The sequence below is a fragment of the Symsagittifera roscoffensis genome, chromosome 2 (genome assembly GCF_963678635.1).
Source record: "Symsagittifera roscoffensis chromosome 2, txSymRosc1.1, whole genome shotgun sequence".
NCBI lineage: Eukaryota > Metazoa > Xenacoelomorpha > Acoela > Convolutidae > Symsagittifera > Symsagittifera roscoffensis.
In genome coordinates this window covers 40,845,172-40,861,235 of record NC_087063.1, presented here as the reverse complement: position 1 = coordinate 40,861,235, position 16,064 = coordinate 40,845,172, and the positions used below count along the sequence as shown (strand labels likewise).

Below are 16,064 nucleotides of genomic sequence, written 5' to 3'. Positions count from 1 at the left end.
AAGGCCCGATAGGCCTAGTGAGAGGATGCCTTCTGTGATGATAGTCATTCTGTGAAGATAGTCATTCAGTTGAGAACAGAAACCGCTCCTCATCTGGGCGAGCCGGACTTGTTGTTTCGTTAATGTTTTCTCCATTTTGACGATCTTGTCTTGATTTATTGGGGGTTGGGTATTGAGAACTTTTTTCGGCTGATTTTCGATGTTATTAATAACGTAGTTTGGTTTATGTTCTCTTCCGTGGTTTCTTCGTCTGTAATGTCAAGGGTTGTTAGTGCGGTTTTCAGGTGGTTACTCAGATTGTTCGGCTTTCTTCATTATTTGTTTGTAGCTCGTGGCAGGATTGGTAGGAGTTTTTCATGTCTGCGGCAAACTGGCTGGCTAACATTTGGCTGTGGGTTTTCACAGGCAGGCAGAGCGCATCTTGTCGAAGGTGGTCAATTGCTGTCATTCTTGTGCACCCTGAGGTGGTTCTCAGTGCGTCTTTCTGTCTTACTTCTTCCAGTGGGTTTCGGCGAGGTTTGAAGCCCAGACTGATGCGGCTTAGTTGAAGACGGAGCGGGTTATCGCTTTGTACACAATTGTGACTTTCTTTTTCTTGAGTCCCTGTTTTCCGGATTTGATGGCCTGGAGCGCGTTGTTTCTGTTGCTTGCTGTGTTGTTACGGATTTTTGCGCGTTCTCCGAAGGTTATTGAGTGGTCTAGTGTAACGCCAAGTACCTTGATATTGTGCTCGGTTGGTATTCAGTTCAGTCTTCCATTCTGCGATCTAGGTGTCGCAGAGCATGGCTGCGCACTTAGTGGTGGAGACAAAGAGCTGTTTGGACTTCAGGTAGGGGGAGAGTTTGTCGAAATAAGGGTTGATCATTGTTGCGGCCGTAGATATAATAGTGTTTTGGCAAAATATGGTGAAGTCATCTGCATGGAGAATGATTTCAACGCCTGCTGCGGAATGTCTTGGAGGTACCAGGGAAAGAGAATGGGAGATAGGACACTCACTTGTGGTACTCCTGTCTTGAGCACTACATACGTCGAGAAGTCTCCTTCGTAGCTGGTTCGCTGTTCTCTGCATCTGAGGTGGCAGGCTAGCCATTTCTTGAGGGTGGTGTTAAGCCGGGAATTTACGATCATGTTGATTAATTCATCGAAGTTAACGGTGTAAAACGCCCGTTTAGGGCGGATGGCAACGGCTAAGGTGCGCAGGGCTGGTCTCTTGCAGTTGAAGCCCGTGAAGGTTTTCTCGGTCAGGGAACACACGGCAGTGACGGTTGAGTGCCCCTTCCTGAAACCGTGTTGTTGCTTTGGCAGGTAAGTCGCTGCTTGAAGTTGGGGTAGAATGATCCATGGCAATGGATAAGCTTTGCCACATAGGAGCAGGTGTTCCACCCGAAGTGTTTCAGATGAATGGACGCCGTGCCATCGGGGGCAGCTGCTTTAGAGTTGGACAGCTGCATTAGAATTGGACATCTTCTTTATCGCCTTCAGAACATCTTCGGTGGTGACGGAGAAAAAGTCTTCCAGCTGGTCAGGAGCGCAATGTCATCAGTGGCTGATGTTATATCAGGCGAGGACGGCCTAGTATCGCTGAAGGAAGCCTCGTCGGACACTTTGCGGTGATGACTACCAGGTTGCTGAGAGAAAACACCTGAGATTTCGTTGCCTCTAGTGTTTGGTTCCATTGGAGAGTGCCATAATTCATTGTGCGCGTTGCCGTCTACCATTTCTAGCGCTGTGTGGTCCGTGGTCAGATTGGTTATACTGTCGAAATTGTGCTCGGGTTCTTCTAGATGTATGTAGCAGTTGACAAGCATCAAAGTCTCGTGGCCAACGTACAAGTCGACTGCAAGCAGCTCGGTGTTGCCAGTCTGACTGACCGGAACTTTGCGAAAATTGACATAGTTGTCGATTATAGTAGCTAATCCCCCTCCGTTTCTCGAATGATCTCTGCGGATGATGGAGTAACAGTTTCTCTTCGGCCAGGGGGCTTTTGGGTTCTTGGATCAGAGCTGCCATAAGTTTGTTGCTGTGGAGAAGCAGGGCGAGCTCTGTGGTTTTGCTCCTGAGGCCGTTAATATTCAGTTGGAGGAGCGTGAGCTCGTTCTAGGGGGCTGTCTTGGTTGTGGGGTTCGCTTCCGGTTGGACTTTGCAGGTGGAGCAGTACCAGTAGATCCGCCTGACTGTGTAGAGGTCCACGTTCTCACACTTGAAATAGCACCATTTCTTGCAAGTAGTGCATTGTAGACAAGAGTATTTGCAATTTGTTCTACAAATAATACAGGGAACTTCGGACCCGGATTCTGTTCAACGCCTGCGATGAGGAGGTGTGCCCTAATGACGCTTCTGGGAACTCGTAGGAAGGCGACCTTTGAGTGCCACGACAATTACCATGCGGGTGTGAGGGAAAGTTGTTCTACCTCTTGGCACATCGTAGATGTGGTGTTGGCTCGGCGAAGACGAGGGAAGATTTGTTTTTAAAAAAAAATAACCACGACTATTGTCTTCACTTGCAATACAAAGAACTGAACCACTGCGCTCCTTGGCAGTTAGAAACAATCACTTACATTTACCTGTGCGCTATCGGCACAACAAAACAAGGATAGCCGATTGCTGTGCAAGTAGAACAGAACGTTACGACCATATTTTCAGAAAGAACTTTTTCGAAAAAGTGCTTTTTGTGGGTCGTACGATGATACATTTATATTAACGCGTAGAAGTTTACTGAATTAGGCCTAAGCGAATCCAATGATTTTCATAGAGATAAATAACAATTTTTCCGAAAAAAATCAATTGTTTGCAATAAAAATTTTAAATATTTTTTTAAAGAAAGTTTTTGCCAGAGGAGAGCTAAATGAAGATTTTTAAACTAGTTTTCTTTTAGCTAAATCTAAATTTTTAGCCTGAGTTTCTAGTTTTCATATATGACAAACGTTACTCGGTCGCTTTACTCGCTCGAAAATAGACGAAAAAACAAAAATTTCAATCCGGTTTTTCTCGACACTGGGGAAATTTATAAATGTCGTTTGAATCAGGACTGAAAGGCCTTTAAAATGATATATCACTCAACCCAGTCTGATGATTATTTATGTTACCTAATTTTGAGTGAAAATGAAAAAACAACTGAAGCACACCCGAATACCAAGTTCCTACTCATTTTCAATGGTCGGAACAATCGTCAGAACTTTTACTACATTTTTTACACTTAATCAAAAGCAAAACTGCCAAGCCTTTTGATGCTAAAATTTGCCTGAATTAAAGTCATTTGCCAGAAACTCATTGCCTGAATTAAAGTTTGTTCGAGTAATTAACGAAACAGTCAGGATAGAGCTGATAAAGCGTGAATAACCTTGATTATCAGAAAACATAGCCAGCAGACATTTCGAAGAGAGTCAATAAACGAGTCTCAACGTTTGAACTTGAAAAAAATAGCCTGAAGGCTCTTTGAATTTCTTAAACAACCTTAGATTGAATTTTTTTTGATAAAATAAAACCAATTTCAGAAAAGTGGCTCAATATGTATTTTTTTTTAAATTTTGCTGGGATACTTGAAAATTGAAACTTACTTTCCAAACTAGAAGTCGATCACATTTTTGTGCACTTTTTATTGCTGTTCGATAGTGGAGTTTGTCCGTCTTTTATCAAAGGAAATGAACTGAACTTGAAAGAAATGAACCAAAAACTACCAACCCGAAAAATCAAATTTCAGCATGAACAAATCTTAACTTTTACCTAAAAAAAATTAGAAAAATTGCCATGACCTATAAAAGTTTTCACGTTCATGACTCTTAATGACAGTAACTCTTGAAGATGTTTTTAGTTGTTGTAATGTAGGAGCTCAGAGCCTATCAGTTTCGATCGCGACTTTTTTTTGGGTCGGAACAGAGTTTCTGGAGCTCGTTTGGCGAGGCAGGCTAGCACGTGTACCACTGACTCTCTTTCTTTCTTACAGAATCGACAAATGTCAGTTTCGGATGCGTTGATTTAATTTTTTTTTTTTTTTACTACAAACACGAACACAAAGTTCCTCCACATTTTAAATGGTCGGAACAAAAAACAAGGACAACGATAGCTGCCAGTAGGATTTCCAGTACTATGAAATAGAGTGCAATCAAAAGAAGCTTTTAAGACATAATACAGACACAAAAAGAAACGTAAAAAAAGATAGTTGTGAAAGTGTTAAATATCTCAAGCCCCAAAAAAATCAGCTTTCGAGCATCATCTTTGCACAGAGGCGAAGCTGAGCTTCGCACCATTTGCGATACAAAACAAGAAAGCCGCTAAGTTGAAAAAAATTGCAATTATTAGATCTAACGATAAAGCTAGTTTTGAAATAAAAACGAGCCCGGACAATAGAATGTGAAACTAGCATCGAAAGAAAAGTTATCAAGCGGTAACAAAGCCAGAAATACCTTAGCAGACACCCTTTAGGCCAATTTTTTTTTGAAAAAAAAATATCTACACCCTAAAACAAACACACACGCACACAAACACAAGCTTTAATCAAGCGTCAAATGAAAGAATATGCGTCCACTATGCCGATATAATATTGGCCGAAGACTTTTAAGTCGAAAAAAAGGAAAACAAAAAACAAAGCCTAACTAATAAGTCTAATAAAAAGTCCCCCTCACCCTCAAAACACACACAGCTTGTGAAATGACGCAATATGAGGGGACTAAGCTGCGGTTAAATAGGCCGAAACCTATCAGGAGGAAAAAAAAGGAAAAACACAAAAAATTCAGAAATTTTTTAGACTAATAAGAATTTATTAGGTCCCTCACCCTCAAACCACAGACACGCACGCTCAATTTTTTTCACCCATCGAAAGGCGCAATATGCGTCTATTAAACCGATATAATATAAAGCGAAACTTATCAAGCCGAAAGAAAAGAAAAAACAAAAACGCCGAAAAAAATTGTTGTCAAAAACTTGAACTATAATTTCTATTAATATTTTTTAGCATTTTGTGCTAGCCAGAATTGAGCATAAAAATTACATTTCCCTTGAAACTACTCAAAATAGGCCTCTAAGCTGATATAAAAAAGCCGAATAAATGACACACAAAAAATAAAATTTTAACAAATCGAGTTGAAAAAATCACAACAGAAAAAGCAAATCTTGAAAGGGACGGATATTTACTCAACCAGCTTAATATTTGCAACCCAGAAAAGTAGGATTTGAAAAGAGGAGGTGAAGGAGTCCAGAAGTTAGTCCTATGGACAAAGTTGTTCACGGATAAAAAAAAGTCTAGTATCCGCTTGCAATACCCGTGCTTATCGCAAGGGTAATTACACATAAAAAAATTTCTAGAATCTTTCATGATAGACGTTCTTTGACGCTTCGACATGGAGAAGCAACTTCTAAAACCAAGTTAAAACTGCGAAAAGTTCAATTTTACTGCATATATCTAGAATAAAAGTTCTTCTGTAATGAAACAACTATGTTGAGATAGACAAAGAGTCAAATAAAGAGTTTCATAGCGAGAGTTATTTATAACCAGTTTTCCTCTGATCCAGACTCAATCTTCCTGCGTTCAGGATTGCACTCACTTGCAAAATTGTAGACGCAGTAGGTAGCAGGTGCTCGAAATGGCAGGCGACACACTTTGGAACCGTCGTTCACCTAATTACAACCCAAGGCTAGTTCATGATTTTAAAGCAAATGATTTGATACCTCGAGATTAAAAAGTTACTTCTATAATTTCGTAGAATATCACAATGAGGTACTTATTTCAAACAAGAGATTCAAACAAAAAAAACTTATAACACTTAAAAACATAAGTACTCGAATGATTTTCGTAAAAAGAAGCGCTGGTTGATTTTCATACAGCCGCTCACAGTAGTATGCCTAGCAGCTACTTCTTTGGAACTTTTAAGTGACCTTTTTAAAAGCTTAATGGCGGTTCTTTGAAGTATTACCTATCTCTTATGCGGGTAGGAGGAATCTCTCAAACATCTGATAGCCATAGCCAGACTGGCCAGTATAAGATCCCTCCGAGTCATCATGTAGAGGGGATTGACATACTAGAATCCTCACCCGATCACATATTAGCCTCTATAATCCTAAAACACATTGAACAATTTAACCACATTTGACACAACTTGATCTGAGTTTTCATGAAAATGCAAATAATGATTTACTAACTTTTTTCAACTTTCGAACTTAGGAGAAAAAAAATCGACTTTAAGCTCTTTCAAATTCGAAATCTTTCATGATCGACACTTTTTTTGATAAAACTAACCTTGATAATTAAAGAGTATAATTTGCTTTCAATTTAACCAAATAAATTTGAACTGAATTTTGAAATAAAACTCAAACCACTAAAACTTTAATTTGAGCGTAAACAATCATAGGACTTTTTCCTGAAAAAAGGAAGAAACAAATTGACATTTCGAAAGATGACAAAATTATGCTAAAAAAATTAATTAATTTACAAACACAGTCACATCTATGGCTTAAACATCGGTTCCTATTACTTATTCTTCCTAAATGATCAAGTCTCAAATTATGAAAATAAGAAGTAAAATGGTCAAATCTGATTGGTCAAAAGTTTTTAAAAAAATGGTAGATGATTTGATTTTTTCAGACAAAATCAACCAAAAAAGAAGCTTTAAATGCAGGTTTTCCCGTGGTGACTTTAGAAAAAATCGGGTTGACATTAGACAAAAAAATCGGATCAAAAGTTGATTAGAATTTCTCGCAGAATTAATATGGTACGTTTTTTTTTGCAAAATTCGGGCTCAAAGGTTACTCCAAACAAGGGGTCATTTTTTGCTACTTTAGTCGATCAAAAGTGCATCAAACACAACCATGTCAATCGCTGAAAAAACAATATCACAGTGCGCCTCTCATTTAGCCCAACTAAGTTTGGAAGGATATAATCTAAGTTTGGAAGGATAAAACTTTTGTTGATTACTATAAAATGTCATTTATACTATATGACAAAATCAACCAAAAAATCAAGTTTTTATTTCAAAACATTTTTGAAACATTTTGCGCACAATTTATGCTCTCGTTTGATTTTATTGAAATACAAATAGAGTCACAATAATGAATTTTTCAGCGGTTACCCCGGAAAATTTGATGTAATTTTTGATTGACTAAAAAGAGCAAAAATGATCCATTTTACAGGTTAAACGTTTGAGCCCGAATATCGCCAAATAAATTGCATTATTAATATTCTGGAAAAAATCTACGCAGATTTTAAACTGTTCTTATTTTGTTAATTATCGACCTAATTTAAGAAAGGTGAGCTGACAGTTTTCATATATATTAGTTTTGTCCGGATAAGTTAAATCAGCTTTGTAGTTTGGTGAGTGGCAATTTAGTGAATGGTGCGATTTCAAATTAGTTAACGCGGACCAAGTATAAAGTTCCAAGCAAGGATAGCCGGTTGCTGTGCAAATAGCAAGGAATGTTCCGACCATATGCAGTATTAGTAGTTTAGGCTTTGAATCAAGTGATCCAGGGCTCGCGTCCGTCACATCACAGCTGAGTTAACTTTTGAATTGGTGTAGCATGTCCGCAACTTCACATGAAAATCCACGAAGATGTATACGCATTCGAGTAGCCTGTGGTAAAGTACTTCCAGCATAACTTTAACGGAGATTTACTGATTTCGCTTAGTGATAGTTGGTGTGCTTTGTGCTTATGATTATAAGATTGCTCAATCATAGCCCGAAGTTTTTTTCTGCCTTTTTGTGCGCGTTTCTGGCGGTATATACATTCTTGTTATATAGAGTTAGTCGCAAGGGTTGTTTCTATTTTTGCTCTTTTTGATAGATCAATATTTAAATTTCCTTATAAATTTTGCTCCCATTGTTCAAGACCCAGTTGGCTGAAGTTTTTCTAGTTAGCTGTTTCATTTCTGTTTTGTTGCAGGCTAGACCTGGGACGCGTAGCTTATCAACGGTACAATATAGCTCGCGCATGCATTCGTTTTTGTCATGATGTAAGACTCGGTAGAGATGATGCGCTACAGGAAGTAGTACGTTTTCAGGCTTTGGTGCATCGCTTTTCACAGTTTGCTTTCCAAGAGTTTGGCCGATATTATCCTACACAAGTCCTTCTAATCGTTCTTCATATCAAATTTTTTGCAATCGAGCTTAAGTTTATGTTCATTATCCTTTTTTTTTTGATTGGTTACACCTAGTATTCTTGCTAATATAAATTGATTTTGTTTTCGTTGCACCGTTTTTATTTTATCTATTTCGACTTGAAGGTTTGCCGGATCGGTTGTTACAAGTTTATAGTCATCAGCGTAGCCAAAGGGTTCACACTGTTTTACTTGTTGGGGAAGGTCATTGATACAAATAATGAAAAGTAGAGGTCCAAGTAGCAATCCGTGGGATACACAACTTGAGACTTCGTTGGTTTAAGAGCAGATTTCATATACTTAAACAAATTGACTTCTATTTGTCAGCTGATTTGAGAGTCTTTTCAAAAAAATCGGTTCCGCCGACTTTATTGATGAGTACATTATGAGAGAAACTATCGACTGCTTTCTTGAAACCTTAAGTTTAACACGAGTAGTTCGTTCTCGTTGCCGTCGTAATATTTATAAAGTTGGTTACAAAATACAAGCATTTGAGTTATTACCGATCGCTTTTTCCTAAAACCGAGTTGCGAGTAGTGAAAGTGCAGACTGTTTTTTAACAATTTTGTTTAGTTCGTCATATATAACCGTTTCTAGCTTTTTGAGATGTTACAGAGTAAGCTGGTTGGTCTGCATTGCTGTGTCAGCTTTGTCATCATCTTCAAAAATCGGCACGAAGTCACAGGTTTTTTAATAGATTGAGAACTGGCCTTTTGATAAAGCAGTTTTGAAATAATTAGGAGCGACTTCGACAACGTTGGGAATTTTATTCCGGATAAAACTTCCTATGTTATCGTGACCTTCGTTGTTCGGTTTTTGAAATGCATCGTTTTTGGAAATCAGTCAATTATATGTTTTGATCTTTTATATGTTTGGAAGTCAGAAAACTTCCTTCCTTGGAAGATTATTTCATCAAATTCTGTTTGATCTTCTACGAGGGTTTTATGTACTTCGTTTCCATTTTCTTGATCTTTATTAGTTTTGCCAGGTCTGTTTTTGTTGATACTTGTCGCTTGAGAGTTGCTGGTTTTTTTCATAAGGTGAGAAGTCTTGCATTTTACCCACAGAGGCAATTTTGATTTGTGAGATGTGGTTTTGGGCACATTATATTTTATTATCTTTTCGAGTTATTTATACCACTATCTCACTACTTATCTCCGTTGCTGTAGCAGTATGGTTGAAATTGATTTCCTTCAATAAAATACAATGAATGTTTTTCAATAAACGCATGCTTTTGTCTCATAAAAACGAAAAAAAAAGTTCTTCAAATTAATTAGTTTTTTTAAATTAGTGTCGTTTTTTATGCGTGGTGTAATAAGAAAAACTATACACACGCGTGAAAAATACGTAAATTAGGCATAATCGACAAGTTGTCTTCAAAAAAGCATGAAAAACAAAAAACATATTTTAGAATTTCTTTTTTCTCGGAAAAGCCGAAGAAACCTTTCAAAATTAGTTTTCGTTTCAAAAAATCGTTTTTTCGAGCCTAAATGACCAGTTTAACAAGTTATAATCTCTTTATTCGGTCGAAACTATAGACGGAAAATCGAAAAATTTCAAACCGGTTTTTCTCGAAATTGCGAAACTTTTTACATGTCGTTCCAATCACTGAAAGGGCTTTAATATGTTATATCACTCAACCCAGTCCGATGATTATTTGTGGTGCCTGATTTTGCGTGGAAAAAACCAAAACACCAGAATACAAAGTTCCTCCCCAATTTTCAAATACTTGTCGCTTGAGAGTTGCTGGTTTTTTTCATAAGGTGAGAAGTCTTGCATTTTACCCACAGAGGCAATTTTGATTTGTGAGATGTGGTTTTGTAATAGACGGAAATTATATAATTAATTTCTATACTATTTTCAAATGATCGAAACAAAAAAACATGCTATTTGATTGAACAAATGGTAAATGTTTTCTTTCACATCGCTTGCAAATCGCAAGCGTAAAAACCTGAAGTATTTACTGGCAAGCTTACGTGAAAAACTTGAAATAAAATATTATAATTAGCAGATTACGCAATTGAACGGCATCCAAGATGACATTTCCTTCATTTTTATATCACACGATAAATTTATCTCCTTAATAAATTACCCAGTGCTCCATTTTACCAAGCTACCGCAAAGAGAGTTTTCAAGAGAAGAGTTTTATTGCGACGTCCTAAATCTAAGAAATCGAGAGATCAAGTTGTTCAATTTTCATGTTCAATTAATCTAAATCGTAAAAAGTAATGATTCAAACAACTTCAAATTGTGATCTGACATTTTACTTCGCAATATCAGCAAGAATAACACGATTGAGAAGTAAAAATCAGGCTCCATAAGCACAATTTTGGATCATCACTGCCTTCATTTGTCACGTAAAAAATTGGGAGTTTTCTTTTGTTTGCGGGGGGGGGGTAGTACAAAACAAAATTCATTTTTTAATGGAAAAAGAAACAATCAAAAGACTTTTATTTAACTCACAAAAAAAACAGTAAGACTGATTCAAACCAAAATAACTTAGCTCATATCGCATATCATGGACATTGTACTTTAATTGAGCTGATTTATTTGTTGGGATGCTTAGTGTTAGTTTGTTCGATGTCCCGTTGATATAAATAAAAATTGGGATTCCGAAGTTTCATTCAAGATTTAAGCCACTCGGTATTGATGTTAGAATTAACCTGAAATATCAATTCCAACAATAACATGCATCATACTATGAACTTTAATTTAAATCACGCCACTAACCAATATTAACATTATGCAACTTATCAAAGTTCAATAATTTTACTATGAAGTTGAGGGTCAAGGTCCATCAATAATACAATTTACTATAAATAAACAAGCGACAAGTACATTTTCTCGACTTGGCCCGATGAGCTAGTGGGGATGTAACCTTCAGAGGCCTTCCTTTGTCCTGCATAGCCCAGTTAAACCAGTTGACGTGGTAAGAGTTGAGGTAGTGGCTGATGTCACTTCATATACCAGCCCAAGCCTACAGAATCAAATGAACTTCAGCTTTTCAAATTAGAAGCTACGCATATTAGTATTTTGTAAACGGCTTCTAGTCACTTCAGCAATTACCCATAGAAAAGTTAGAAAAAAAACTCTGTAATTACTTGGGTTCTAACCAGAAAAGTATCTAGTTGAAACTTTGGGTGACTGAAACAGGAGTTATGGTATCCGAATTCTCTCATCTGCTCCATACTCTGTCTCTGTTTTGCTCCCGCACAGATCGAATCAAATCCCTTGAGTACTTCCACTAACAGCAATATTTATTTCTATTTGGCAACGTGGCTAGAACCTCGAGCTGTGTGAAACCAAGAACTAGTAGCATAACGTCCCATCCATATTCCAGAGCCTGAAAACGCTCACGGTTGATTAAAAAACAAAATGCCATTCCTCAATAATGCGCCATGGTTTTACTTCTCAACCGCGTTAACATTTAATATAATCAGAAGGTCATAGTAACCGAGGTGACAGTCAGGAGTCCCTTCATCGCATATTCAAGGCAAAATCCTTGAAATTCTCTGCTTTAAAAGATGCCTGCCCTGTGATCTTCAAAACATACGCTTAGGTTCTTACAAAGCTTGCTCAATAAACTTTCAATGCTACGGCCGGCCGCGCCCTGAACACCGAACGATAGCGGTTAAAATTGCGGATATCCATCATCTAAAACCAATCCTAAAACCATCATCTAAAACCAATTTTATTGTCAACACGCTTAAATTCTAAGAAATGAGGTTTCGAAAAACATGCCTAAAAAAAAATAAAAACAAAAGAAGAACTCCTCATTTTAGGATCTCCAATCGGCGAACTTTGCCGAAAAGAATTGCTCGACGAAAAAATTAAGGAGCTTGAAAAAATCTCGGATGCCATTGACGAACTAGACGCCCATTATGGTTTTTACCTCCTGAAAAATTGCCAAAACTCCCATATTTTTAGCGTACGAGCCCTTGTTTTTTGCAAAATGATCTTTTGGAACGCTACGACAAATTACTAAGAAACTCCTTATGCAAGGTCACTAACGTGAAAATGGAAAAAATAACGTAAATTATAAAAGGGGCCCTTCCGTTCAGGTACGGTCGTGCACAAGCTGGATAGGGCCCATACCAGCATTATATAAAGGGAAGTACTAACTTCTTTATTAAAGAATAAAACGTATTTACAGATATACAATGAAACAAACGGGTATATAAAACTAATAAAAATTATGAGGCGATATCGGCAGCTGCTGAGTTCAACAGAAAATCTTCCGCTAATGATGATTCCTGGCATACTGAACTACTGTTGAATGGAGTACGGGTACCTCGAATACATATTATAACAGATTTTAATGTACAGAATGATAATCGAGTTCTCAGATAGTTGATACAGGTTGAATAAGAGTTGCCATCTTCGTTCCGGGAAAGTTTAACAGCTAATTGTTTGAGAAAAATGCTGCATTCTATTCCCATTCCCCCGTTAGTGCCGAAGACCAGCGGCGTGAAGGAACTGTTCTCCACCTCGACAATTCTTTCCAGATACTTTCTTTTTTTCTCGTTTTCTTGTGATTTGAAGATTTCAGTTGTAGCCTTGGTGCCATGTGAGGGAGCGTTAACATGTGTAACCCGAACGTCAAAAAACGTAGTCTGTCCAGTCTCCCAAAAGTCTCTAGCTTTGATGTCTAGCCTCGCGTCATCTTCAGTTGATGTGGTTTGTAATCTGAATACTTCGTTATCAATTTTTGTCAGTTGTGGTTCGAATTCCACATTAATGCATACCCTTGTTAGCGACCCTGCAAGAAGGTTCCGAAGTTTGTCATGCCTCGCGGATATGAAACCACCTTTTTTACAGCACAGGGCATGGTCAACGGAAAAAGGTTTTCCGCAAGGGCAATTGCGGGGGATATTTTGTAGGGGAATATTGTATCGTAATCTCAGCGAGTCCCGAAATTCGGTTTTTGAGAGGTTCATTCCTTGGCTTTTTAGAGGTAGGGCGGTTAGCCAGGTACTAGCTCCCTTGTCTGTGTTTTGTTTCCACTTCCTTTTTTCTTCGGTGGTAAATGATTGTGAAACTGCTTCTTCTAATTCTTTCTCCCTTTCGCGTTTCCGAGTTGCTATTTGTTTTCTTCCGCCGCTATACTCGAGAGTGGTATCCGAAAGCTGGTCAATGATGGCTTGCTTATGGGGTTTTGAGAAGATTTTTGAGTTTTCATTTTGAAATCTTGCTTCTTCTTTTAGCGCTCCGAAACCAAGACCGCCTTTGCTTACTGGTAACCCAATAATTGGTCTTTTCTTGTTCTCCAGTGGGGACTCAGACCCGAAGAGCGCTGGAATAAGTTTGTTCTCCAGAACACATTCTATTGGTTCGAGCATATCAGCTATTTCAGGTATAGTCCGAAAGTAGTATGTAAACTTTGATTTAAATCCTTTGCTAAACGCAGAGAATGCTGCATGTGGTTGTGAAACGGCGAACCCACTCAACACGTTCAATTCCTTAGCCCATATTTCAATTTTATCTTTGCAGTAAGCAGTCTTGAAATCTTGAGTCCCAAGTGCTGCACCCAAATGCCTTTTGCCGGCCGTAGTGACATTTTTTGTTCCATTAAACATCACTTTTGCCTTTTCACTCAGACTCTCAGATTTCACTACCAGCCAGCATTTCAGTTTGTTAACAAAATAATCGTCTTTGTTTCCTTCTTTAATTAGTTTCTCGTACCACTTCCATAAGTTCGCAATGCTTCCGCATCCGGTGGCGTCATCTGCCAGCCATGCTTGCTTCACCTCAGTTTGTTCGGCAAGTACATTGATTAGTCTTCTCGTGTTGATAGAGAACCAAGGCATCGCGAGTGGATCTCCTTGCGTGGTTCCTTCACTTGATTTTAATTCCCCACCTCCTATCACAAATAAGCGCGATGGCTGCCTGTATGTGTTTATTAAATACGTGGCAATCGTTGGGCACAGTACTTGTATGTTGTTTAGAGCCACTGCTCTGTTCATGGAGTTGAAGGCATTTGAGGCGTCGATCATTATCACAGCTTCCGAGTTCTCTTCCTCGTAGAGTTCTTTCATAGCATGAATAGCAGCTTCTGCACCAGCTTCGAATCCGGCACATGTTTGCAGGTTTCCTGCGGCTTCCTTGATCGGGTCTTTGAATGCGTGGACAATACATTTTCCTAGAAGTCTACGGAGAACTTCCCCAACCCCGATTGGTCGCACTCCAGGGTTCTTATCAAGGGCTAAAAGACGACAAGACGTCAAAGGCGCAAGTAATCCGGGGCAGTTGTGCATGGTGCACAATCTGAAGCACATCAAAGAGATTTCTTCTCTCAGCATTTTTCCGTCTTGGGCATAATTTTTTGAACAAAGCATTCTCTTAAATACTTCAGCATCTAATCCCGATGGACCAGCGGATCCATTCAGTCTTCCTGCAGTTTTTGCTACCACATCTTCTGTGATGGACTTATATGCTACTTCGGGAATGGTTTCCTTTGGCCCAAAAAGAAGTTCTGTTCTGTCGGGAACTGCCATGGTTGGGTGCAACCGCTCGTGAAAATGGATGATAACCAATTTTTACAAGCAGTTCTCCCGGCAGCCAAAGGTGGCTTGGGCGATTCTTCCGCTCGTCTACTCGCTTTACCCGCTTTCTTAGCCTCAGCAGTAGGCGCAAAAGATGCCTTGAGCGAAATCTTGGTTTGAAGCATGTGGATGGAACCTATGATGATGCGCTTAAACGTTGGTTTGAACTTGGAAAAATTGAAATCGGTCCGGAAAATGAAATCCAAAAACATTGAACGTAGCCAATTTTTGACAGCCAAATTGCAGACTTGATTTTACGACTCGAACCAACGGACGTAAACCGACTCAACGCGTTCCAAGATAGTCTGGCTTCCAATGGTTGAACGTCATCCCTTGCAAAAATTTAAGGTTAAAATTGTCAAACCAACAACTCAGAAATGCAATAGGACCTCGATTAGGCTCAAAAATATGCGAACGGCATAAATGCTTGTGCGGAAAAGACGTTACCGAGGATGGTTGGCATGGTCTTTCTTGCCTCAAAAGTGCAGGGAGATTCTCTAGGCATTCAAACCTGAATGTCCTTTTAAGCAAACTTTATCTTCTACTCACATTCCGTCTGTTTCAGAACCACGACACCTCTACAGGACCAATAAGAAGCGACCAGACGGTTTGACGCTCGTTCCATGGGCTGTTGGTAAGCAGCTCTTGTGGGATGTACCGGTAGCAGACTCCTTAGCTCCTTGTAGGGTTAATGCCGGATCTGTTTGTAACCCTGGTACGGCTGCCGCTGAAGCGAAAGAGCAAAAAAATGACAAGTATGAAGATCTTGTAGATGATGGAGATCTTTTTCAACCGTTAGCTTTTGAAATTCAGGGCGCGGCCGTCCCCAGCACAGAAACTTTTTTGAGCTAGCTTTGTAAGAATCTAAGCATATGCACTGAGGATCTAAGAGTAGGCAGCTTTGTCAAACAGAGAATCTCAGTGAAAATTGTGCGTTCATCGCTGGGTCTCAGTGTCCCCAGACCACAAGGTCACTCCCCAAAACAGGACTGGCATATTACTACTATTAGGTTTTTATTTTGTATCATTTTCGAATATTACTTCACTTGATTTTAATTCCCCACCTCCTATCATAAATAAGCGCGATGGCTGCCTGTATGTATTTATTAAATACGTGGCAATCGTTGGGCACAGTACTTGTATGTTGTTTAGAGCCACTGCTCTGTTCATGGAGTTGAAGGCATTTGAGGCGTCGATCATTATCACAGCTTCCGAGTTCTCTTCCTCGTAGAGTTCTTTCATAGCATGAATAGCAGCTTCTGCACCAGCTTCGAATCCGGCACATGTTTGCAGGTTTCCTGCGGCTTTCTTGATCGGGTCTTTGAATGCGTGGACAATACATTTCCCTAGAAGTCTACGGAGAACTTCCCCAACCCCGATTGGTCGCACTCCAGGGTTCTTATCAAGGGCTAAAAGACGACAAGACGTCAAAGGCG

At 39.0% G+C, this 16,064-nt stretch overlaps 1 protein-coding gene and 1 long non-coding RNA gene across 2 annotated transcripts; both read right to left on the bottom strand.

Moving 5' to 3' along the window:
• Positions 1–5,339: 5,339 nt before the first annotated feature.
• Positions 5,340–11,762, bottom strand: LOC134839238 (uncharacterized). Its single transcript, XR_010162373.1, has 4 exons — positions 11,200–11,762; positions 10,925–11,063; positions 5,910–6,053; positions 5,340–5,613 (listed from the first exon to the last, which is right to left on the bottom strand). It is a non-coding gene; the product is annotated as an uncharacterized LOC134839238 (long non-coding RNA).
• A 517-nt stretch (positions 11,763–12,279) lies between these two features.
• Positions 12,280–14,385, bottom strand: LOC134839842 (uncharacterized). Its single transcript, XM_063855466.1, has one exon. It carries the CDS (start codon positions 14,383–14,385, stop codon positions 12,280–12,282), a length of 2,106 nt encoding a protein of 701 aa, XP_063711536.1.
• Between the last annotated feature and the right edge of the window lie 1,679 nt (positions 14,386–16,064).